The sequence below is a fragment of the Harpegnathos saltator genome, unplaced genomic scaffold (genome assembly GCF_003227715.2).
Source record: "Harpegnathos saltator strain DR-91 unplaced genomic scaffold, Hsal_v8.6 scaffold140, whole genome shotgun sequence".
Taxonomy (NCBI): Eukaryota; Metazoa; Arthropoda; class Insecta; order Hymenoptera; family Formicidae; genus Harpegnathos; species Harpegnathos saltator.
The window spans coordinates 1,306,627-1,332,500 of NW_020229918.1; the positions used below are offsets into that span (position 1 = coordinate 1,306,627).

At 50.7% G+C, this 25,874-nt stretch overlaps 1 protein-coding gene across 1 annotated transcript; it reads left to right on the forward strand.

The window, feature by feature from the left end:
• Nucleotides 1-250: 250 nt before the first annotated feature.
• pwn (calcium-binding EGF-like domain-containing protein pawn) lies at nt 251-21,135 on the forward strand. The gene is made up of 16 exons (XM_011147643.3): nt 251-1,735; nt 12,420-12,735; nt 13,171-13,512; nt 13,609-13,856; nt 14,023-14,886; nt 15,034-15,210; nt 15,425-15,626; nt 15,916-16,157; nt 16,240-16,367; nt 16,683-16,953; nt 17,034-17,250; nt 17,320-17,445; nt 18,540-18,622; nt 18,709-18,833; nt 19,029-19,271; nt 19,507-21,135. Exons 1-16 carry the CDS (start codon nt 1,666-1,668, stop codon nt 19,612-19,614), a joined length of 3,762 nt encoding a protein of 1,253 aa, XP_011145945.1. The 5' UTR covers nt 251-1,665; the 3' UTR covers nt 19,615-21,135.
• The last annotated feature ends 4,739 nt before the right edge of the window (nt 21,136-25,874 follow it).

Sequence of the window (25,874 nt, forward strand, 5' to 3'; positions counted from 1 at the left end):
TGGCGACACGCCCCGTGGACTCGGCCGGCCAGACCTCTGCTCCAGATCTGCCGAAAAATTTCACCTGCGCTCGTTCGTTTGACGAAACCGATGGAACGTGGACACCGCGGCCGCACCGCCGAGGCCGGTGTAGCCGCGCACCAGTCGCACAGGTAGACACGCTCCGCCGCTGAAGGCGGCGTCGGGAGGAAGAGAGAAAGAGCCGCGATAGTGGGGAAGAGCCGCTCTATAGAGGACGAATGGTGGTAGAGAAGCGGGCATGGTGGAAGTCAGCCAGAGAGACGTGACGTACATACTCGCGACGGCGGTGTACAGTGCACCATGGTGCGTGGCTATGGCATAGTTAAAGTGGGAGAAACCCGCGTATATGACCGTCCTCAGGCGCGAGCCAGTCCCGTGTGAACGACCGTGAAGTGAACCTCGGACCTCGGATCGCTGGTGCGCACCTGAGGACCTTGAGGAGGCTGCAGGATAGACCAGCGATGGCGACACTGGCCGAGGAAAGTAAACGACCGTCGTCGGTGCGCTCTCCCGCGAGCGGGCCGATCTTCATGGGATGAAGAGGGACGCGCAGACCGCGAGAGATCCCGGAGCGAGCGTCCGGACGTTCCTTTGCCGCGGGGAGAAATTCGTCGGTCCAGATTTCACGTTCGGACCTCGTTCGGCAATGTGCGTTACGTCCCGCGAGCGTCCGCCGCAGCGTGAATCGAGCGCGGTGAAATTGCGCCGAGGTGTTTCGAATGCGAGTCGCCAGACGGGGGGCGACCGTCCGAACGGTAATTAGCTCGTTCGCTCCGCGTCCCGCCGATGACGATCTTTGCGAAGCGCACGCGATCAGCTGTCGCGCGCACTCACGAAAGGTGATCGTCGATTTGTCGAGCGATTTGACTTCCGTCGGTGTGTGCCGTTCTCCGATACGAAAAGGAACGCTCTGCGCTTCCGGCACGGCCCGAGGAGACTCGTTTGAATTCTCACTCCAGCGTCTGCTCGTTCACTTGGAAAGTTGACATTCGCATTCATCCGGTGATTGTATCAGACTCCAACCTGCTGGCGATCGTTTCTCCTTGAACTTGTGCGCGGTTGTTACATTGACGGGCAATTTTCAACAGTTGACCCGAAGTTGCCCCTGCGAGGACCGAGAGAGAATCACGCGAGCTCCGGTAAGCACCGAAAGCAGTGACTGTTCCGCCAAGTCGCAGGATCTAAAACGACAAGTCAATGACAAGCGGTCAAGAGCAAGCGCGAGTAAGGCGAGTTTCAGCCTCGTCGGTTATTAAGCCAAAGTCCGGCGCGGCGCTTTGACGAAAAACCTGACGTGTATACCGGACTGATCCGCCGCCAAGTAGGTCAACCAGTGTGTGAGAGTGCGCGGCTGAGTGAGTAAGAGAAAAAAGGAACGAGAGAAGGATAAGCAAGAGGAGGGAGACGAAAGGGGAAAGAAAGAATGGTGCGCCGCAGGCAGCGTCCGTGAAGTCGGTTCTCCTGATGCCCGGCGGCTTGCTGTAAGTTCGTTCCAACATGGCGAACATCGGTAGTCAGCACGGCTCATATCGAATCGGCTACGAGCGATCCGGCCGCGCCGAGTCCTGAAGGGCAGTCCATGCGGCATTCCGCGCGTCCTTGACATTCGCATCTCTGATCTTGCCAGAACGAGCGGGGCAGCTCATGGCGACCATGACGGGTCCGACAGGGTCGAAGGTCCTCGTGACCTTGACGACCCTTGCACTGTTGCTCGGTAAGTTTGACGGAGGTTGGGATAGGGTAGTGAGCCGTCGCAGGGGGAGGGGGGAATGGCGCGATTAGACGGGATCCTGCTGATGTTAAGCGTCCTGTGCAATGAATTGCAAGATAAATCGAGCAAATTAGATGAACAGAGCTTGACCGCGGAACCAAATGCATCTCGATTTACATCCGCGCTCATCGCAGCTTTATTCCATGAGCTATGAGCAAACGAGCGGCGTGGTTACTTGCGACTTCCTTTGTCATCGCTCGTCTAATTATGGAAATAATTATAAATAAACGTATACGATGAAATACACGACTGGATACATTACCAATGACTTTGCCAAATTCTTGCTCACTCGTTGATACACTGCGGAAATTGTTCAGCTTCCTAGCTGATTTGCGCGTCATGCAAAGGTGTGATTGTTCAAAGACGCGCTCGGAGACATCAACGACCGCAGCCATGACGCCACCGAGGCGACATTAACACCAACAGCGAGAGCCTTTCCATGCGCTGGCGTTGCGTCCGGCATTGCATGCATGAGTCGACCACTGTAATTTACTGGGAAACTCGAGTACGTTGAACCTGTCCGATAGGTTTTCGAAGTACCCATGTGGCGGTGAGCTTGAAACCAGTATCTTGACCTCCACCGAAAATTCCCTGGACGTTCCGCGAATACCGCGCCGACATTTCGTCAAGTTACACGCGGTTGTTGAACAGTCCAAGGGCGCTTAATAGTCCCTGCTGGTATCTCTGAGGAGAACCAGAACGTACGTCATCAAGTTTTGGTGTCGTTTGGTCTCCACTCGTATCGTCCAAAGGAATTGCCACGTGATGTTCTCGAGCGTCTCTGAAAGTCACGCTTTGGGTACTTGGAGAGAAAGCCGATGTTGGCTCTTGGCTGATTTAATTTGACTTTAGCCGCTCGCTGGATTTCAACGATTAATTCGTCCATTTATTGTCGATTTCTTGCTGGGCAGTTGCAAGTACGTTGAAAATCTGCAACACTCCGTCGCGGTAATTGTAATAATAAATGTACTGCGCCGTTATGCGCCTGTACGTGTGCGACAATGGCCATTATTTCGAAGAGAAATAAAAAATTTACGTAAGCGCGACACGACGCATGAGTGGAAACATATATCCGGTTCCGCAGTGACGGAGTATGCGTCACTGCTACCTGAAGAGATAAGCACTCTAGTATGAGCGTCGTTTGCAGTCGCGCACACCCGGCTTTAATTTTACGCGAATCGTAAAATCCGACTCTCACAAATACGGTTCACGGGATGAATCGCGCAGTTACGAAATATACTCGATAATGCGGGCGACGATAATTACGAAGTAGCAATCTCGGCGCAAAGCCAAATGACGTTTCGAGTGATCGAGCTGCAGCGAAATGCGTTGGTTATTACGTGAAAATAGACGCGTCGAAATGAAGATGCAGTTTCAAAATTTCCAAGTGAAACTCTTCTTGAAGCAAAAAACGTTGAGAAACGTCAAAATAAAAATCGCGTGGCGTAAGGATATTTAAAGATTTGAGCAGATCAGGCTTTCGGCTATTTGTGAAAACGCAGCTACGCAGCGAAGAATGGATCCACTTGCGGTGAAGATAAAATAATCTCAGTCAAGCGCGCTCGCTTGAATAAAATTCGCGTCGGGGAGATAAGAATGTCGTTAAAGAAAAACACAATGTGCCAAGTTACAAGCGTATCCGGCTGGCGTCGCGGGAGAAAGCTGCTGGCATGACGCGCGCGCGCGCGCTTTTACGTCCAGGCGCATACCTGTCTCCTGCAGATACTCACGTGCCAGTTGAAAAAATCACTGACGTTCACACAAACGCGCGTACGTGACTTGCCAATACAGCCAATTAAAGTCCGCATAAAACTGTGAGGATCGAACGTCGTCTCTCATCACTGGCATATGAATTAGCGCGGATTACGCTCGACAAGTGTGCGACACTTAGATCGAGTCGCCTCAAGTACTTTTGACAACACTTCCACCGGAGAGACAGCCAGCCTCCGCGTTGCAGTTCACTATTAAATTTATCTACTTATTATCAAATTTATCTTCTTCTCTTCTCTTCCTCGTGAGCAATAAATTTCTCTTCGATCCATCTCCATACACCTTGTTAATTCCATCATGCATCTTCTTGGATGCATGCAACTTCGCTACTCCGTTAATTGTGAATTTATTTCATCTAACGAAGCGGACGTTTCAGTCATTGACCCCGTCAAGGGGCTTACGCAATAATTTCATGTATTTAATCTCGCTCATTTCAAACTCGCTGGTCCGTGTCGCGAGACGCTAAAATTCATCGCGATCGTTATCTCGTCCCGCCGCGGATTTTCACTGGGCGATGTCTGCGTAAGAATTTATCGGAATACCGAATGAGATAACGGTACAAGCGCGCCCGTGCGCACGAATACAAAGTGTTATACAGCTGAGAAAGTTTCTCGATACTTGTTGCGCCCGATGAGCGATTTCTTTACGGTGAAAGAGTCATCGATTGACGTGTCAGTCGCGCGCAGCTTTCGTAAGTTTTACCGTTGCCGCGCCGCGCCGGGCTTCTCCTGTTTACGCAAGAGAAGACATTTGCATGAAACCACTAACAACGTCATCGTCAACGCGCGCGGGCGCGCAGGAGCAACGACATCGCGTATCCGGTATAGAGTTTCATCACTCCCCGACTTTCGCCCAAACGTACTAACCGTGAAAGTGTCACGAAAATGCTGTATATATATATATATATATATATGTATACATAAAGCAAAACGAGATCGGCTCGCCTCTCGACGAGGGCAAGAGGAGCGCCATGGCGCGCGACACTTTCGAAAGCGAAGTACGAATTTGCATCTCAGTCGCGGAAGCCGACGTTTACGGCACGTGACAAAAATTGCGCGGAATCGCGTGCGCTCTCGCCGCGTCACGATCCACTCAGTCGTCGCAGGACAATTTATGCCCGTTTGACTGTACTGTCACTTTCACGCGGGATACGCATTCTCGCTGGCGCAACTCGACCGCACTCGGCATTGTAAAATCGCAGCGGATGGAGGCGGAGGGCGGTACCGCGTGGAGGAGTCGTTACGTACTTTTTTTTTCTTTTTGACGGCCGAAAGGACAAATATTGGGCTCGAAAATGGTACCGTTAAGTCTGCCGTTACCGCCTCGAGAGACGGAACACACCTCGGCCTACCGCGCTCAAGGATGATCCTTTCGTCGCTTCTCTTGCGTCTCCTGCCGAGCTGGTGTCTCGACGGGACGATTATCATGCGAGGTCGAGCGTCGCTCGAGTAGACCTGGTGCGTCCGCGGTTTTCCATTTTATATGTCACCTGCGAGAGGAGGCATCGGGTCGGCGCGGCGGAGCGGTTCGAATCCATCAGCTCCGCGCGACGAAAACAATATGATCGCTCGCGATTCAACGCGAGAGCTCGACGCTGCTCACTTTGTGGGAAATTTCCCGGGGCCGTGCGAATCAGACCGATCGGCCAAGACAAGCCGGCGACTCTCCCATGCTCGTCGCTACTTCCTCGCGCTCCTCGGGATCGCGCCGTCGCGACGGCGCGCTTAGGCCAATATTATTATTACCAATGTCCTCAACCGAGACGGTAATGGCGGCCGAACCTCCAGGCTGGCGATATTTTTTATCATCAAGAGAGAGAGAGAGAGAGAGAGCTTCAGCCGAAATACACACTCGGTGCGGACTTTGAGTTGCGAGCGATTCGACGCTCTCGACGAGCTAATTACCGCTGGAAAAAGTATCACCGTTCCGCGGAGCGTCGCGCCGCGCTGCCTTGGTCACTCTCTCGTTGCATCTGTCCCTAGCTAATTATTTCGAGTACTATTGCGTGCAGACGACGTTTCGTTCGGCCAGGCCAGGATGACGAAAGGAGAGTGCCGTCGAGAGTGGCCGCCAGCTTGAACCGCCGTTCCGTCAAAGATGCAGAATATTCCAGTCTTCAGGGCCGCGAGAGAGCCTGACGTGACTGCATTCCGTTCGTTACGACGGCGGCGCTTGCTATGCGATTCACCTACATTCTCACGGCTCTCCTGGCCGCCTCGCTTGCTATTAGAGAGAAAAAAGAGAGAGAGAGAGAGAGAGAGAGAGAGAGAGAGAGAGATCGTAATGCCCGTGAACTCCGTTACACTTGTTTACAGCACACGGACTGTAAAAATATCCCGCCGATGGAAAACGACGCTTGGCCGCGTCGTGACCGCGACGAGTGAAACGATCGGTTGCAATTTTAAATAGACTTCATTCACGCGCCGACGCTCGTCGCCATCGGTGTCATCGGCTGTAGACTGCAGAAGAGCACCGGGGGAAGGGCAGGGGTAAGAGTCGATTAAACGTTAAGTTTGATTGTATGTTGCGACTTGGATGAAATTTCACCGTCCGACAGGACGACGCCCTGAAACTCCTCCGCTTCCTTCCGTGTCCTCCGAGATTGAGACGGTCCTCGTGCTTCCCGCGGTACATTCCGCGCGTCAATAAGGACCTCGCGTGCTGCGTCGCAAGCCACGTTTGTCGCAGCGGCTCGATTGTAACTTCAGCATGCCGCCTGGGTCTCGGTAAACTATGTTTGTCCCTCGGCAGTTTTACGACGACGGCCGGCACACATCCTGCGGAATAACTGTGCGGCAGTTAGGAATTTTTGTATGCAAACGCACGTGCGCGTGCGAGGTATTGTATTTTAATTAGAATTAAAATTACACTCTTCCGCGCGCGTGCACTCGCTCGTTTGTACGCTCTCGCGCGCGCGCGCACACACACATACATACACACATGCTCGTTTATTACGTGTACACCAATTGTCAGCTGCTCTTCTGCAGCAACATGGTTCGCTCGCAATTACGGTGTATTATCCTGTTACACGGAATGTCCTACTATTGTGAGCATTAGGCTTGCGACTTTAGTTGTATCTAGAGCCACGGCTGCGATCTATATAATTGCGCTCGTAACGCATACATTACACCTCGCTGAATGCCATCGAGAGGGTTGCCGTGAGAATGTAGGTAGATCGTGTCGGTGTCTTCGCTCGTTCCTCGTCAAGAACGGCTCACTTTTCATCGCTGCTCGGAGTCGCATCGGCAGCACCTTGCCAACCTTGTCGGCGATTTCGAGCGACGACACAACGAGGGAGCCGCATTGTGGGTCATTATGAACGCTGGAGAACACTTGTTTCTCTCCTTGCGTTTCCTCCTTATCTCCCTTTCTCATGATCTTAGCAGACTATCCTAGTAGACGGAACGCCTGCGGAAATTATTGATCATGTTAAATATCTCAGTGTGACCTGGTCCAGCACACTACCTTGGCGTCACCGTGTTAACAACGTCACTAAAAAGATACGCCCAATTCTGTATCAGCTAAAACTGTGTAAGGACTTGTTGCCTGATGTGCTCAAGCAACGGCTGGTGACATCCCTCGTTCTTCCACACATTGATTACTGTTGCGTTGCACTCACTGATATATCAGCTGAGCAATCGGACCAGCTCCATAAAGCATTAAACGTTTGTATCAGGTTCATATTCGCTATTCGAAGAGACATACATATAACTCCTTATTATGTTAAGTTCCGCTGGCTCAAGGTTGATCTGCGTCGCTTATACTTCGTGGGATGACTTATCCATACATTAATACACAAGAAACAGCCCCAGCTATTGTTTCAGGAAATTATCCCTCGTGCAAATATTTCGGGCAGACACACAAGAGCAGCATCAGGCTTGTTGCAAACTCCACTGTGCAGGACAAAGATTTTTAAGCGATCCTTCAGAGCTGTTGCTACATTACATCTGGAATACCTTGCCGGCGGCCGTTAGAAACACAGATTCCACGCCGACGTTCAAGAATGCCTTGTATGATTTCCTCTTTGAGAAGTCAAAAATGAGCCAACTTTGATGTGCGAGCTTGTTTCGACACTGTAGACATCTCCCTGACTGCCTATTACCGAACTATATATTATTCATATATATTTTGTTTGTTTTATTTTCGTAAGTCTAGTATTGCGCTTAAGGGGACCTTGTCCCGGAGCGCTCAATAAATGATGCTTCTCTCTCTCTCTCTCTTTCTCTCTCTCTCTCTCTCTCTCTCGCATCGAGATGCTCAACATCGTAACAATAACATTGTGCAAAAGTTGGGATAAATGGGAGCGATTTTAATTTCATTTAATTTTATTCGTTCGAGTCGCCATTGTTTCGTGTATTTGTATGCCTCCGTCGCACAAAGAGGACGGTTTCTCGTCCCGGAGAACGAAGGAAACGCACTTTCTTTCGATACAATCAATCTCTCTTTCTTCCAGCGAGCGGCCGCTCCGCCATGTGGTGTTCAAATAGCCGTGTGTTTGTTGCAAAGTGAGGATAAGGATCTGGAAAGTCCGAGACGAGACCTCAGCGATTGCGATTTAATTATGATAGCCGGGCGTTCATCTCGAGCGATCGCGAGCTGGCTCGCGAATGGCGTCGGCACGGAGGAGCATCGCGTTAAGGATTGCAGCGTGTCGTCGTAGCGTCGTTCTAATTAGGGGTAGATAATGCCGTGTGTGCGCGGAAGCGGGAAGAAGAACTCATGAATGATAACCGCGGCGAGAACTGATTCGCGGAGGCACAAATGTGCGTTTTACCTGAACGATCGGCACCTCCGCTAATGAATAATTAATAGCCGCCGCGCGCGGCGCCGCCCGGCGGGCAGCGATGCGAGCCCCCCCCCGCCCCCCCCCCCACCGCGGAGCAATGCGGATCGCGGGCCCGCGGAACAACAGCGAAGTTCTTCTCGTTTCAGAGACTCGAGTACTTCGAGAAAGCGGGGACTTTGTTCTCTGTACTATTTCGCATCGCTGCCCTTGCCGTTAATTTTCCCTTCGGCAGCATCTCGCCCGACTTACCCGCTAATGGCGGAAAAGGAGAGACTCTCTTGCCACTCTCGCGCGCGCCTTCATTCGATAAAACTAACTTACAACCGTAACTCGTCTCGTCACATAAAGTGCAACTTCAGGGCGGCGGTGGCTCTCGCGAAATCACCCGCCGCCGCGCCGTCCAATTCCCTTCAATGTCGCTGGCAAGCCGAGTGTCTATCAATCAGCCGACAACAGCTCTGGCGAACTTTTGCTTTCGTTGCGATGTGACAGTCACAATGACAGCGATAATAGCACGCGACGAAAATCTCATCGTCCAGCCGCCAGCGTTTCCTCCGCTGCCTCAGCCATCATAATTTCCATTTCTTCTCCGAGAATAATCGAGTGGCGAGAGAGACGCCTCAGAAGAGCTCAATTCCGATTCACCGCCGTCGATCCTCGTCGTGCTATTGTCGACGGTGAAAGCCGCAAGAAGAGGCAAACGCTTGTGGAAAATAATGCTCCTCTAATATGCACACTTTCTACGAGATAAGGCCGGAGCGTCTTCAGGATCGGTGAAGAAAATACCTCGGCGGATGTAACGACGTCGGGCACGCACGCGAGAGGTGGACGCGGCTAATTGTCTCGGCTTATACTCGACATTCATGCGTGATATTTAGGTCGGCCGTCGTCATTATCGAAGCGTCGTGATCTACGCGTTGCGGCGCGTCGTCGGCTGTTTAGTTTCACTTGCAATTGCTTCGCGCGTCGCTGCATCGCCCGCGCGAGGATAACCCGTTGTCCTTTCATCCGCGAGGCGACTCGCGCGCGAATCGGTGTGACGCGAATCGAGACGAATCGATATGGAAGCTTCCTCCCTGAGAAGCTTCGCGGCTTTCTCGCGAGGAGGAGAGCCGATTTTAGGAGAGAGGACTTTTCTTCATCTCTCCCTCGTGCGAAATCGTTGCGTCGTTTCACCTCGCCGTTTCGTCGCGGATACGAGTGGGAGGAGAGCCGCGCGTTACGTAACGCGGGAATCTACCACCTTCCCTCGAGAGGGGCGACATAATCATAGACGACGGGAAGGATCGGCCGCTGTTTACGGCTCCCATTCATTTGCACCCTCTTCGGGGCGCTGCCAGTCTATAATTATGGCATTAAGGGAGCAAAGCCGAGAAACTCGCGAAACAGCGAGTCGGACCACTCTCAATCGCACTGCGATCTTGATATGTGCGAACGGATAGTCGTCTTGCGATAAATGCGAAAGGTGCTTTATCGTCAGCCGTGTGGGAAGAATCTCACGCGTCACCCCTGCACGTAATAACTCTCTTACGTGTTTACGGACGTGTTGTTTACTCAACCCTTCACGATTGTGCGTACGTTGGCGTTTCGCCGCGAAACGACGACTCGCAAGAGTCGCGCGCGTTTGCGAAACGAGTTTCGCAACGCGAGCCGAACGTATCTCGACATCGCCCGCGGTCGAGTGATTAACAAGCTTTTACAGCGATGTTTACGGTACCTCGCGGCGGGTTATTCTCCTCGACGCCGGCTAAAATACTTCCGAGCCTCGCAACGGACTCCGCTTGATCGCTTTTAAATGATCCAAATCCAATTTGTGCCGCGCGCGCGCGCTCGAATCGTTCCACATGCATCGGGACTTGCCTCTTGGGGGAAATTGCTCCCTTTCTCTCGAAATAACGCGGGAGTCTAACGAGCGCTCGGCCTCTAAATAAGAGCCATTTTTAGCCCGTTAGTCGCGGCAATGGAGCGAAGGCGCAGGTAATCGAGACGAGTGACTCTCCGCAGCCGCTTCCTTCCGCTGCTTCGTCGCTACCGCCTCTCGAGACGGATCGATCTCGACGTGCCGGTCGCGAAGACGTCTTCGATCGTCGCTCGATGTCAATGAACCTTTTTACCTTCAATCGCGAGATACCATCGGAGCGGGAGGAGGAGGGACTGCACGGCGAGCAGAGGTCGAGCGAGCGAGCGAGTGAGCGAGAAACAGACAGAGAGAGAGAGAGAGAGAGAGAGAGAGAGAGGTGAACAGAACGCAATCGTAATTTCATACCCGTCACGTCCACGATTGGTCAAACCACTCGATACCGGCCTCGAGAATGTCAACCGTTCGAGTACCGTTTGTCTCGACGATCGGCTCTGCCGGAGAGAACTCGCCGGTTCCTTTTCTCGCCAGGCCGACTGCCACGCTGGCTGATACACCCTTTCCCGGGAAGGAGAACGCCAAGAGGAGGTCGGACTGAACGCCTAGTCGAGGGCAGGGTCATGCTGCAGGCTGCCTGTCGGAGAGATTCTCTCGGACGCGCGGCGGTCACCTGCTCCCGGGTCGTCTGCTGGGAAAAATCTCTTCAACTCTTACTTTTTGCCGAAAATCCCGTCTCTCTCTCTCTCTCTCTCTCTCTCTCTTCTCTGCTACAACCGCGTGACGGAGATACGTTTTTTCGACGTTCGGGAAGGGAAATGTCAATTTATGCAACCGGACGAAAATTCGGTGACGAGAAATGACGTATCTCTCGTGGAGTGTTTGTGGAGAAATTCGTTCGAACATTCAGCCATGTCGAAATTCGCAACCGAAGGAAATCGGCCGATCAGAAAGCTTCCACAGGCACCTTTCAGCTCGCGAGTTTCCCGCTTGGTGGTCCCTCTTGGTTTTCTCCCAGGCGACGGAAAATTCAGTTACGCTAACGGTATTGCTTTTTTCCGCGCAGCCGTCGGCCACTTTCCGTCACGACGTCATCCGCGCCGTGAAGTCACGTGGATTTGTCCGAAGCGAGTCTTCGCGCGTTGCCCAATCAGTCTAATTCGTCCGGGAAATTAGACCATTCGCGACAGAACGAGCCCGAGGGGCAGAAAGCTGTCGCGGCTGCGTCTCCTGCTGCGTAACGACTACAAAGGGTCATTCCGCGCGTATCTTCAGCATCGTGCGAATCCAACGGTCCTCCCAGGCTCGCCGAGGCTCGCCTCTCGCTCCCTTGCTAAGGGCCGCGTTGCGCATCGGCGATACCGTAAAGCACCTTTTCAGAGAGTACCGTTCGAGCGCGAAATTATTTCATCTGCGTCTTCATCAAGATTGCGCGCGCTGTTTCTCACGTGAGAACCGACAGGGCCAATTACGCCCTAATGGCGATATAATTATACATTTTTGCGCGGTGCAACGAGGAAGTGGCGATTAACACGGCTTTTTTTTCTGTCTGCCGCCGCGGCGCTCTCCGCTTTTCTCTCCGCTCGCGACGATCCGGCCCTTTAAGCCGTCCTTTTATTTTCCGCACTTGACCAACTTCGAATCGCCGGTGCTTTGCGAGAGCGGCAGCGTTCGCGCGATTTCGCGAAAAGGGTTCGTTAACCTTTCGCGCAGTTATTATACGCCGGCTCGAGTACCTCGAGCATGAAGAATATACCTTATACGACCGCAGTTCTAATGATCCTCACTTCAGTGGTTTACCGTTTTAATATTCGCGTTAAGTACCAGCATGCACATTATATTTGGGTTTATCGTCCTCACGCGCGAGACATACGCGATATGTAGCGTCGGCTGTAAAAATGCCGCCTCTTCCCTCGTGACGTTCGATATTGTTGGAATCTCTAAACTGCCAAGTTCCAGCCTCGCGTTCTGTCGACGATTGAAACGCGACTTGTCGTGCGACGCACGACAAGTGGTCCACACATATTTTTGCGGATGTGTTACACCCACTTAGGTGTAATTTACGAATCTGTACAGTTTTAAGACGCAATTTCAGTTACGCTGATAAAAATCGATATGATGCTGAGACGTCCACGATGTCATCAGACGCTCTGCGGCCGCAAATGTGTTGATTTCTGCGCGAAGACACTTAGTCTGTCTCGTTTGCGTTCTTGCAGAAACACTGGCCATACAGAACGACAAAACGTCCTCTCGGCTCTCTCGGGAGAATATCGTGTTGAGCGCCAGCGCCTACACTGGCCCTGAGAAAACGTCCAGTGCGAGTCGGCTGGGGGGTTCGTTGGATTTCCAAAGGACCATGCCGGCATTCCAACTGGAGAGCTCGAAGAGCGTGAACGGCTACGACTCGGAGGAGACCAGATTCGTATTTACAGACGCGAGCCGTGACGAGCCTATCGACGAGCTGACATCCTCGAAGCATGTGGCCCACATCGACGGCAATAACATCGAGGTGAAACCCGGAGAGTACTACCAGTAAGCCATCCTGTTTCATATTTTTTTTATGAATATCGCAGAACGAGCTACTTGCGAGGAGGCTTTTGAGCCGGAGTTCGTTTTATGGAGAGAACGATGCAACTGCATCTCCCGTGGTAGTGAGAATTAAATTCACAGATGAAAATTCGAAATTTCATTCTATCGGCAGAAGGCCGATTCCTTTGCGATTGCAAAACATACAGAAATAAAACAAAAAGAAACACAGCAGCGAGAATGAAAGAGAAATAGCAATATCGCCGCGCAGAGAAAATTACGAGAAAAGAATAACGAGCATTTCGACAGGAATAATCGGGAAGCGTTCGCGCGGCAATTTCAACGACACTTCGCGCAAAATACCTCAATTCCTTCGCGTTTCCAACCCGGGCAGCAGCGATTTCCAGCAGATGTTGCGAAATAATTCATTACCGCCGACAGAATCGTGCCGACCACGAGCGAGTCGATGTCGGGGGAAGGACGAGGGGCTCCGCAGAGAGCAGATCTCCTGTCGGAGCCCCATCAGCTGGTTGGCGCGCCGTTGAAGCCACGATCACAACCTTCGTCAGCGGTGGATCAACAACGACGGGGCCGTCAAGAGATCCCCAGGATCTATAGCGAGCACGCGAGCGCGCCGCCGATCCTGCAGACCGCCGCGCCGGGACACAGGCAAGCGAATCCCGACATACAGGACATCATCACCGGCATCGTCAAGTTGCTGAACGGCAACGTCAACGTGGCCGCCAACACCGTAAGACCGTTGAGGCCGGTGCAGGCCACAAGGTATGAGAAGAGCGCGGACGTGCGACGCTCGACCCGTCTCTGCGCTGAATATTCATGCACACGCTTCGTATAGTAACGATAACATTGCGTTCGCAGGATTAATAACCGAGGACCGCCCAGAATCTCGGACGTGCCGCCGTTAGCGTTGGACTTCGACACTCCTGGCATGAATCCGCCGCCACCGCCGTCGTCGCACCCTTATCCGTTTGAAAAACCTCCTGCGCCTGACAGGCCATCCTTGAATCAGTTGCCACCTGACAGCACGAGACCTGTCAGACCGTTCATTAGCGGAGTGCCAGTACCGGAGCAGATCGTGCCGCCTTGGAGTTGGGATTCTTCTCACGGTACGTTTCGCTGATTTTCCGCAAGCAATAACTTCTTCTCATGCAGGTGTTTTCGTTTAACGATCAAGATTCTGATAATTGTGGTCAGTCGATAGTCAGATTAGACGGGATTGTACAATTATGATACACGCGTGCATGCTTGAGAAGAAGTCTTCATCTCCTTCAGGTGGAGTTCGGAGGCCACCGCTGCTCCATAAGCCGTTGCCGCCGCTGTTGGATTCCAGCTTCCACCGTGACAAGAACTTCACGATGACGGAGAACTCGCAGTACGATCTGAAACCAGAGACCGAGGAGACACCTCAGGAGAGTTCGACGAAAAAGAAAGACGCTAGTCAGCTGGGCGCGCACACGAACGACCATCGGATTCAGTTTCATAACACTACCAACGATAAGGATGTGATCGAATCCACGGCGATCGTCGACGACTCAGGCCTCCAGAACGTAACGAAGAAGCCGGAAGCTGAGGAACCCACGAGGAAGAACCACAAGCAGCAACCCTCTTCGGACGACAATAAGGTCAACGCCGAAGAGACGTTGATCCTCGGCGTTGCTACAGATAATGTCAACCCGACTCACTCGACGCGACATCCGGCACCTTCCAAGACCACGATGTCTTCGAGTAGCCAAACAAAAGTCACGAAACCTTCGAAGAGCGAGGACAAAACGTCGGCGACTTCCAAGGGGGAGAAACCGGCCGAGAAAACCGTCTCGGCCGTCTCGAAGACAGCCACGAAGACCTTCTCGACCAGCACTCTCAACATCGAGACTAGCTCGTCCGTCCAAGTGATCGAATCCACCCCGACGAAGGTCGTCCTCCGGCCGACTGCAGCCGCTACGGAGTCAAACGACAATTTCAAGTCCAGCGTGGTGAGTTTGGAGCCTAGCAGAGCGTCGGACATCGAGTATACGACGCCCGCATCCAGCGTCTCGACGCCGACCGAAGGTCTTCCTACCAGTTACTCGAAGAGCTCGGCCACGGTAGACAAGAGTGCTGTTCACCCCGCGACATCGGTTTTCACGAAGAATACAGGTACGCGAAGAAGCGCGGATGGATAGGACGCAGTTGTGACGAGGGTGCCAACTTGATTACCCGTCGAATTTGCACTCTTGCTTATTCGCGCTTATTTAAGTGGCAATTTTCTTGGTTCGCACCGACGAGTAACGTACAACTCCGCAGGATCCACGGAACATTACCGGCCACGACCTGGAATCGTCCTGGACGACACCCTGGATTACACCGGTGCTCAAAGATTGCCGAGTCAGAGACCGTACGTGCCCTCGAGACACCCACCCGCCCACGGTGACGTCTTCGACGTGACCGTTTCGGCGATCCAGGGACCCGGAGGAAGTTCCGGTAACTTTCTCATTTACGCTCCTCGCACGCATGTGGCTTGCTGATCCTCCTCGTACGATGTACGGCGAGACTTCGCGATATCTCAACACGGGGAGGAAAGATTGCTCGAATTAACGCGCTAGTGAGCGAGCCAAAGACGCCTCGGTTGAGGGAAACCGAGCACTTCCGACTCTTACGAGGCAAGAGTGAGCGTCTAATTGCCGTCTTTATTCAGGGGAGAGCGTGAGAGTGTCGGTGAACCCCGCTGGCGGAGATGTCATATTAACCACCGCTGTGGGCGGGCAAGGCTACGTGAGTATCGACGGTAAACGAACGTATTTGAATCTGTTTGACAACACGGACCGAACACCGGCTGCACCCACACACGTGCAACCGCAGCCGACCAGAACTCAACCGCCGGCGATCGTCGGCACCGGGTGAGTCTCTCTCTTTCATGATTCCAATACGACGGTTGGTTTGAGATCGCGTCGCCGTACGACGAAGAGCCAAGTGCAGGTCGCAGTTTCTCGGGCGACGAGATAAATTAAGTTCAATTAAGAGAACAAATTAATGTTTCACAGTCCGGCCAGATATTTCTCTCCGCGTCGTCCCGCGACGATTGAAGAACGACGGTCGGACACGCTATTGGTTGCAAAACGAGCACGAGACTTTTACCGCTGGCCGGACTTGTGTTCTCGTTTGAAATTCCCTCTGTGCTTTGCGCAGCCTCGCCATTCCACAACCCGATGCACCCGTCGCCACTTCGCGCCCGAATGGGTCCAATCGAAGGCAACCGCCGTTGTATCGCAGACCGACGCAGCCACCTGTCAGAATAGACACCTGCATCGTGGGCGACACGAGTACGTGCGACGCCAGCCAACACGAGGCCTGCGCGACTGTCCAGGGGGTGTCGGCTTGTCACTGCAAGCCCGGATACGCGAGATTGCAGCATTCGTTGCCGTGCAAGAGTTAGTGAACGTGGTTGTAAATTGTGAGGTGCTTCTCAGCGGTAGGCTCATGCTGACCTCGCACGTGACGCTTCTGTTGCAGAAATCGTCAGTATCGTCGTATCAATCAGAGTGGACAAATTTTACAACAAGAAGATCGTGTGGGACCGAGGACTGGCCGATAAGGACTCGGAATCTTATCAGACTCTGGCTTATGAGGCGAACAGAGCGGTCAGTATGACAATTAAATCGTCGCCTGCAAAATTAACGAGACAGTGATCAATTCGCGCACCTTTCCCGTTTAATTGATTTTGATTTATTGAAGCCACGTGTTCTATTTAAATGTAATGTATAATCTTTAATCTTCAAATGCTCTCTTCTCTCTTAAAATCTTCTCTCTTCATATTTTTTCTATTCTTCATTTAACGTAATTAATCTTTCTCGCAAATTACTTTCAACTTCTCCTTCTCCATTCTATGTTTAGCTAATTTTTTCCTGTTGTTGCGTGTTGAAGCTCTTTTTTACACACACATTTTTCTCACGCAGGTTGAGTCCGCCATGTCCATGACTCCGTTTTCCGACGAGTACATGGGATCGCAGATTAACAACGTGTACCAAGGCGACGTGAGCCAAGGACAGGGGGGTGTTTTCGTAAACACGACCCTGAAGCTCACCTATGAGCCGCGAACGATCAGGCCGAGTCTGGCAGGTGAACTTCAAAGGCACCTGTTGGGTGTTATTCACAGAAGGAATAATAATATCGGCAATAGCGCCTTGTACGTGGACAGTCCGCCTGGATCGATCTCGAACCTGCAGGGTAAAAGACTCTCCGACAACAGCAGTCGGATGTGACGCTATTGCAACTCGCACGAGCGAAACTGTAATCTCAACTTACAGATTTGGACGAATGCGCATCGTCAGAGCTGAACGACTGCCACTCCTCCGCCAGCTGCAGCAACATCTTCGGAGGCTTTACGTGTAGCTGCAATCCAGGATTAAAGGATCCTCACAAGGATGATCCCAATGAGTCCGGCAGAACGTGCTTGTCGTGTCCCTCAACTTACTGCAATAATCGCGGCTCATGCTCTTACCAAGGCGACCAGATGCAGTGCGCGTAAGCAGCCACGACGATCGGCGCGAATCCTTATGGAATTTCTAACGCTCTGGCTTTACGGTATTCCAGGTGTACCGGCAACTACTACGGCGCTCAATGCGAGGTCGACGGTGAAGTGTTGGGTGTCGCAATAGGCGCCTCTGTGGCTGCATTAATAATCATAGTGTTGACGCTAGTCTGTCTCGTCATGTGGAGGTAATAATCGTTATTGGATTGAGCAAGTGGACTTTTTCTTTCTTGCGTATCGAGCGCATTAATGCCCGTCGAATTTGCGACTACAATTTTTTATTAATAGCAACAGAACTATACATAGACCTCGCTTCAAGTATCCACCGTCCGACGAAATTTTGCGAGTCTTAATAATATACAGGGTGTTCATTTGCAAACTTTCCAGCTAATTATCTCGAAAACTATAAAAGATATTAAAAAAAGCTAAAACACGTGATTTCGAAGGGGAAAGAGAATGGCATTATCAGTTTTTTATTTCGAGGGCATTTTTAAGGTCAGTTAAAGGTCAACTTAATTTTTTTAAATAGAAAGCCCACTTTTTTATTATATTTTCTTTCTTTACCAATTAATTTTGACAACTTTCGTCTGAAGAACTTTTTATTTGCCTAATATTTTTTGAAATATTTAAGGAAAACTTGGTAACTTTTTCAACATTGAACTTACGATATCTCGCTAACTATTCGTCGAAAGAAAAAATAATATTAGATTTTATTACTTTATTTACTATCAAAAATATATTACTATAATAGTGCCTTAACTTTTGTTAACTTATCGACCTTTGGAAATTTCAAAATTATTAAATTAACAAAAGTTAGGGCACTATTATAGTAATATATTCTTGATAGTAAACAAAGTTAAAAAGTCTAATACTATTTTTTCTTTCGACGAATAGTTAGCGAGATATTGTAAGTTCAATGTTGAAAAAGTTACCAAGTTCTCCTTAAATATTAGGCAAAAAGTATTGGGCAAGTAGAAAAATGTTTCAGACAAAAGTTGTTAAAATTAATTGGTAGAAAAAGAAGATATAATAAAAAAGTGGGCTATTTTAAGAAATTAAGTTGACCTTCGACTGAAAACTTTGAAAATGCCCTCCAAATAAAAAACTGATAATGCCATTCTCTCTCCCCTTTGAAATCATGGAACACGTGTTTCAGCTTTTCTTAATATCTTTCATAGTTTTCGAGATAATTAGTTAGAAAGTTTTCAAATGAACACCCTGTATATGAAGTCACATGTGTCTGTATATCGAAACGTAAAATCAAGCTGCGCATGTTTTGCAGTCGAAGGTGGTCCCGTGAACAAAAGTCCGTGGGCTCCCCGGTGTACGGTTACATTCAAAGCGGAATACCCGGCACTCTCCCAGGTAAGGTGAAATTAGCGTACAAACGGGAATCCGGATTGTCGCTGGCAACACAGGCGATCTACAGTTTTTATCTCCTGCGTCCACAGGGACTTTAGCGAGGGTTGGCTCTGTGGGCACTCTAGCGTCCGTGAAGCAAGGCCCGCCGACTAACCTGCCTCCTTACATGTGGGCCCACTTCGGGGAGCACATGGCCACGGCGAATGTCTACGCGGTATGTGGCAACTTTACGTGCAATTAACATCCCGTAATAATAAATAACAAGCGTGGTGAGAAGATCCCTTTCTTCGTCGGGGGAAGAATGCTCTTCTCGCCATCGAGTACCTTTGGCTTCCCACCGAAAAGCTTTCTGCCTTCTGCTTCTTGAACGAAGCAACTTGACGTTATCGGGACATTTTATTGTCGCAAGACCGAGCCCATGGGCCCGACTAGACCGAGCTCGGCGATGTTCGGTTACCCATCCATGAACGTGCACGGCACATTGCCGCCGGTCCCACTACCGCGGCTGCAGGCCCCACCACGACCTCGACAGAGACCCCAGCCAGATCCGGATAGCTCGGATTCCGAGCCGCAGGATAAAGATAGAGCCGACCTGATTCCGCAGAGCAGCGGTTTTCACGTGCCCAGGCCGAAGTCAAGGTCCTCATTAGCGGTAGGTGTTCGTTTAGTGGTGCGGCGAACGCGTTTTAGATCACGGCGAGGAAAAGCAAACACGAGCGCACGGGAAAATAGCGCAGTCCAGCGTAACTGGATTCTTGCGTAACCGGATACTTCATCTCGGAGATACCGGTCGATATGCTCGTCGTGATTGGGAGAGACTCGACGTTGGCGGCAGGTCGGTCGCTCTCGTCGACTCGCGTTTTACAGCCTTTAATCGCACTTTTCAGAACCAGAGCGGCATTTATAACGACGTGGAGTACGACCAGGGTGACGTTCATCATTTGTCGAAGAACAACATCCCGATGTCCACTTACAGGCCGTACTACAGAACGTGAAGCTAATGAAGTTCGAGGGGTGGCACGTTCGCGCACTCGCACGTGCACCAAGGGACGTCGCGATACATTTATCGTCTCAAGTGCTCAATAAATAGTGCGTTGCGATACTCGTGGTGCTGCGGATCCCAGGTATGAGCGCGATAGAAACTCCGACTTGTCCCAGAGTCCTGCGGGCGAACGAGACGATCGCGAAATACACGGATAGCATTCGCAAACGTGAAGGAAGCGGCAGCTTAATCGCAATCGCGCGTATTAAGCAGATTAGATCTTGCTTGCTACGGAGTCGTGTTCTCGCAGTCACGCGACCGTACACGCTTCTACGGTAGATCGATATTCTCAGTGTAATATGAATATATTTATTACTTATTGGTACCCCGCGATATTCTTTGTAAAATCCAAAAAGTGTCCGAACGCGCGCGCGCGCGCGCGTGTCGCGTGTACGCGCGCGTGCGTTCGTGTGTGTGTGTGTGTCGACCGCACCACGTACGTGACTATTTCTAGTTTATCATGATTAGCTCAATACTCAGAGTAAGGATAATTTATAATCACGAATTATTGACTGCGTTTATCCGTTAAGTTGAGTTAGTAACTTTCTTAAGCGAGAACTAATGTGTATTGCGTTGTGAATTAAGTAATTTAGCGTTCGCAGAATAATTTTACGTTCGTATTCGAGTAGCCCTGAGCGGTCTGATTTTAATACGTTTTGAGAAAGACTTTAATATAATTACGAATAATTTATTAAAACCTCCTTGAGTATATAAGGTGTAATCTCGGCTCCGTGGGCGGTAAATTATTACTTTTTGGCGCATCGCCTACATCGTGAGGTATCGGCGTTACTTTAATTTATTAAGCAATCTCTGTAATTATATATACACACGATACTTTTTTTCACCTTGAATATAAAGTAATTTAAAAAGCTTATTCGATCGTTACTTCAGTTTTATAATTTACTAACGTACGTAAATTCGGAGAGTGGGTGAGACGTAAAGTAAAAAAGATTAACCGAAATGTACGAGACTGCGAGATCAGAATAAACGGTAACAATAAACAACCCGATGCGAGCGATCGCTCTAATGTCTAATTAATGTGACTTTGAAATCGTCTATTGACGAGATAAAAATAGCTTCGGAGCAGCGAGACTGAAACCCGATTGCCCACTTTCGCGATAAAGCAGCGAAATGCGCGATTTCGTGTAATATGAAAAACGAGGAGGCAGATAAATAGTGCGCGACAGACACGTCCGTAGATATTAATATTTGCTGTTCAACAAAGTGTGACAGAGCAAATTGATGTAACTCTGCTGTTTCGGTAACAGAAACGGTCGCGTCGTGTGTGACAAGTGTTATCGATCCGCCCGACACACAGCGTCTCGGCAGGAATAAAATATTTAATCGGGTGTGCTCGCTACGAATGAACACTAGATACCTGCATATATACGCCGACATAAGTAGGAGAGAGGTGAACAACCTCGATCGATTTTCACCGAGGAAGCTGCGGTTGACTGCTCGATGCTTCAAACGTTTTACCCGCCGGCATTCGACAGTCGAAAGCTGCGAAATTCTCGCGCGATTTCTGATCGCGTGACAATGATCGATCTTACAGTAAATGAACTTCATCACCTCGAAACCATCCGTGCAAAATTGACGTTATCAACGAGTTGTGTGAGACCCTTCTACGAAATTTTCACGTTGAAATGGCGAAGTCTGATTTTGGTCTCTGCGAGATGTGTGCGCAGATGCTGAATCAATCCGTCCGCCACGGCCGTGGCGGTACTCGTGTTGTGTGTGCTACTGGCGAACTAAATTAATATCAAATTAAAAGTCCTTAGTCGAGCGAAGCTGATGAAAGGGACCGTAACGCTTGAAAGGGTTCCCGATATTCGCTTCTCGCTCTCTCGCGCTCTCCTCTGATATCTTCGTATCGCACGGCGGTTTCGAACGTTTAATGGCTCAATTTTTCCAGTCTCTCAAGTGGTCAGCAGGGAAATCTCCGTGTCATGAATCACCGTGTCCCTCGGTACAATGCATTTTACTTTCCCCGTCTGCATGTTTCACCTGAAAATGTTCCAGACCCCGACGACCATCTCACACGTTTCTCCCGCGGAAGACGGAGAGAGCGAGGTGCGAAAATCGCCGGATATTGCATCACGAGAGAATTTATCGGGCGAAAGGCGAAAAATTGGTCAGTCATTTAGCCGGTCGACACCGTCGCGCTTTCGCGGAGAATGCGCGGGAACGCGGCCTCACGTGTCCCACTGACATTTGTTTCGACGATAACCGTCGTGATGTCGCAATCGAAGCTGCAAGCTCCGCGCGATTGATATTAATCAAAGGAAACGCGTGGAATTACCGACGCGTCGCGACATCAACGAATATCTCCTCGTGCACAAGCGACTGCGAACAACTCGCGGTTCTTTGTAACAAATGCGCGCTCTGCGAGTGAAATATATCCGCTTGCGCGTTTCATTCCGAGTGTTCGGTTTTCCATTGTACATTTTCGCAGCGATATGTACACTTGAGCGTAAAATGCTCATGCGTTTTGTGCGAAAAAGCAGGCTCTCTCTCTCTCTCTCTCTCTCTCTCTCTCTCTCTCTCTCTCTCTCTCTCTCTCTCTCTCTCTCTCTCTCTCTCTCTCTCTCTCTATCTATCTATCTATTTATCTATCTATCTCTCTCCTGTCGCCCTGGTATTCCATTTATTATTATCGCACGGCAAATGCCGCTCCAAATTACGCGATAGCCGAAGTTTCAGAACTCTATCGAGTTGCCCGGCGCGTCCCGTCCGCGTTTAAATGCGACGCGTCGAGCGCGACGGAGGAGGAATGCGGCCGTGGTTGAAAAAAAAAAAATAAAAAACTTTCACTGGCGATTCGCGTGCGACTAGATGGCTCTCGGTGGAAAATTTCGCGCGACAATCGCGCGCTGTTTTCCCGCCGAGCCGCCGAGCATCCCTCGCTTTCTATGATTGCAACGCGGCGTCGCTTGACCGCAGCTTCAAATGACATTCGTGACGTGCACGTTAGCCGGCACATTTTTCGCGTTGCATGTCGAGCACGTTTGACGTTTCGAGCCGGACAATACGCCCCCGGTATAAATTACACGTTTTATGGCAGCAAACACCGTGTCTGGACGGAAAGTATCGAATTTCCGCGCACGGTGCCCGTGTCGTGCCGTTTATCGGACAGCGGGATATCAGCCACGGCTGATATCATGCGAGAATGACGTCAATTGACCGGCAATGGCTTCTTTTTAATATTTAACTCGGCCGCTTTTTTCTTCTCTCCTCTCCTTCTCCTTTTCTCGAACGGCCGCGCGTGAATGGCTCTGTACATCGATAAGACCTTTCAAATTATCTCCCGTCCCTTGCGTCGTCACGTGTCTCTCTATTCATTGAGCGTCGTATCTCGTCTTGTTGGAGCGTCCTTGTTATATATATGATTAGATGCCATCATGCTGATAAATCGGAACAGCACAAACAAGCGCGGCGAATGCTCGCGTTACGGATGGCAATCAGTGAGACTTCGAAGTGCACTTAAAAGACGAGTCGGCGAGCGAGTTTTGTGTATTTTCTCTCTCCTCTCTCTTTTCTCTCTCTCCCTCTCTCTCTCTCTCTCTCTCTCTCTCTCTCTCTCTCTCTCTCTCTCTCTCTCTGTTTCTATCGGGGGAGATCCGACTGCACCTCGGTGGAGTAAAATAGGTTTTCGCTGTCGTTACGAATTGTAACTCGATTAGCGCGCGGGCTGCCCGTGTCAAGGAAACCGCTCGGCCGCCGCGTCCTCTATTAACCTCATTGGAGACGAACTGGGCGACAACCTTGTCTTGTAATTCCGAAGCTCTGTATTGCAAGTCGATTTGCGCTCGTCACTTTTTCATCGCGGGATTAGCCGCAACTCCACGCCCGTACGAGCGCGATCTCCTGCGATCCAGCGCCTAAACGGGAAATTGGTGTCGCGAGGTGCGATGCGGTGTCCTCGTGGAACGCAGCTGGACGCGAGAGACGTAATTGCCGCGATGGAGTTTCCGGGTGGCGCGAGAGTTCACATCGAATTACAGGCTGAAATTCGCGAGATAAGATTGCCGCTGTGGAAATCGCGATAACGGAAGAGTGACGAACGGCGACAGCTGAATCCACAAAAATGATTGCGTTTTCAATATTCGTCGTACGACAGATCATCATAATGTCCGCACAGAATTCGACACGATCGCGATGTTTTCATGGATTTTCCACGAGACGCGGAAATATACCGCCTTCTCCTTCGGAACGCTCCGAACGAGATACGCAGAATTTGTTAAATTAATCGCACTCACACGAGTCGGAATGATTAACGCGCATTAAGGGGATCGCGGAACTAGTGCGGGGGATTCGAACAATGGCGGTCGGCACTGGCCGTGTGTCAAGGAAATCCTCTCGGATTTTAACCTCCGCCTCTCTCTAATGTCAGAACTGGCTGAGCCTCGCGATTTCCTACGGAACCTTGATCTCGTTCGTCGTGAGCGATTAAATGGGACGTGATTTTTGTGGGCACCTGTCTACCGCGTAGCTGCGAAGGCGGCAACGCGCGACCAGCGATAATGCAAGTAATGAGGAGCAATCGACGGAATAATCGGCGGAAAGTCGAAACTCGAAGGAAATTCAGTTTCGGAGCGAAACTCTCGCTCTCTCCCCCGGCCAGTAAAATACGACGACGATTGCTCCGCGGTGGGAGAACATTAATAAAAAATGTCACATTATGAAACATCGATAAAGATTATACAGCGAGCAAATTCATGCTTCTCCCACACACAGACGCGCACGTAATACAAGGGTATTGCACGTTATCACACTCGATGCGCACACGTACATACACGCGCCGATGCGTGACTCACGCGACATTGGACACGCGTGATGTTCAGCGGCGACATATCGGGGAAAAGTTTCAGCGGTCGGCGTCGTCGATAATTCGCCGAGGGGCGTGTGATCGATTTTATTTATAGCGCACCGTAAATTCACGCATTCCCCAGCGATTACACATAACATGTCGCTTCGACATCGACGGGTACCGTCGAGACTATTAGGGATACGCGACGGAGAGCCGTCCTGTAATTCCGAAGCTGCTCGTTTCTGAATAATTAATTTAGATCGAGTCACGATCGAAAGAAGGCGGCTGCCCCGCGTCGAGCAGTCGATAATTCCGCAGCATTCGACCGGCGCAGACTACCACCACCACCACCACCTGTGGCCACCTCACACACGCGCGCACGGGCGTGCGATATCCTGATATTAGCTTTAAAGATTCCCAGAGCGCAGAACGAAGTACGTTTCGTCAGCAACACGCCTCGTCGGAGTTAAATCGAACTCGGCTGGTCCAGCTTGCCGGCAACGGGAATTCCTAATCCGAGTTGTAATCCGGGAAATTGGATTTGCAAGTTTCATGGGGAACATTTGCGCGAAACGAAGATCCGAAGTGCATCCGCGGAACGCGTATTAGATTGTAGCTGGCCAGCTCAAATGGAAATACCGACAATTGCTGTTTTTATGAGAGATTTTATTACACAGCTCGCGCCCGGAAGAAAAGATGCCGCTTTCCCCGCGCGAAAACATCGGATCACGATTTTCAGCTTCGTGTCGGCTCGACCGCGTTTGGAATCCTCCGGAGAAACAACGCGCACCGCCGAGACGCGTCGCTCTTAAATTTCGCCGAACCGCTAATCCATTCCCCGCGCGTATATTAAAGGATTTCACTTTGCGACGAGGCAAAATCTTCGCGAGCTCCTCCGAGGCAAAAACCGGTTGGCCACGTTGTTGTTTGGAGCTTGAAAGAAGTAATTAGAAAAAAGAGTCGCACCAAAGATGATTTGCATTGCGACGACGTGACGAACGCGGCAGGTGTCTGCCGTTATCGCGCGATTGATTTGCAGAATTCCCTCGGCACACCTGCGGCCTGTGAACACTGACTCGCGTGAGTTATCGATTTCGGCTACATAAATCAAGTAGCGTTACGTAATGAACCGACAATCCGCTCGTCAATGCTCGTCGAGCGCGCGCGCGCACGCTCGTCAGACTATTCCCTTTGTGATCCATTCCGCTTCGATTTATAGGTCGAATTTGCGAGAGCGCGACAACTCCAAATTCGCGCACTGGCAAAGCTACGAGTCGTCGAGCGGACGAATTATTGATTAGCCGTTGGCCGTCCGGCGCGATGCGGACGGCCAACGGCGGCTCATGAACTTTATCGCGTAAATTAGCAATCACGTGTCCGACTAATTGCCTGCTTTTTATCGA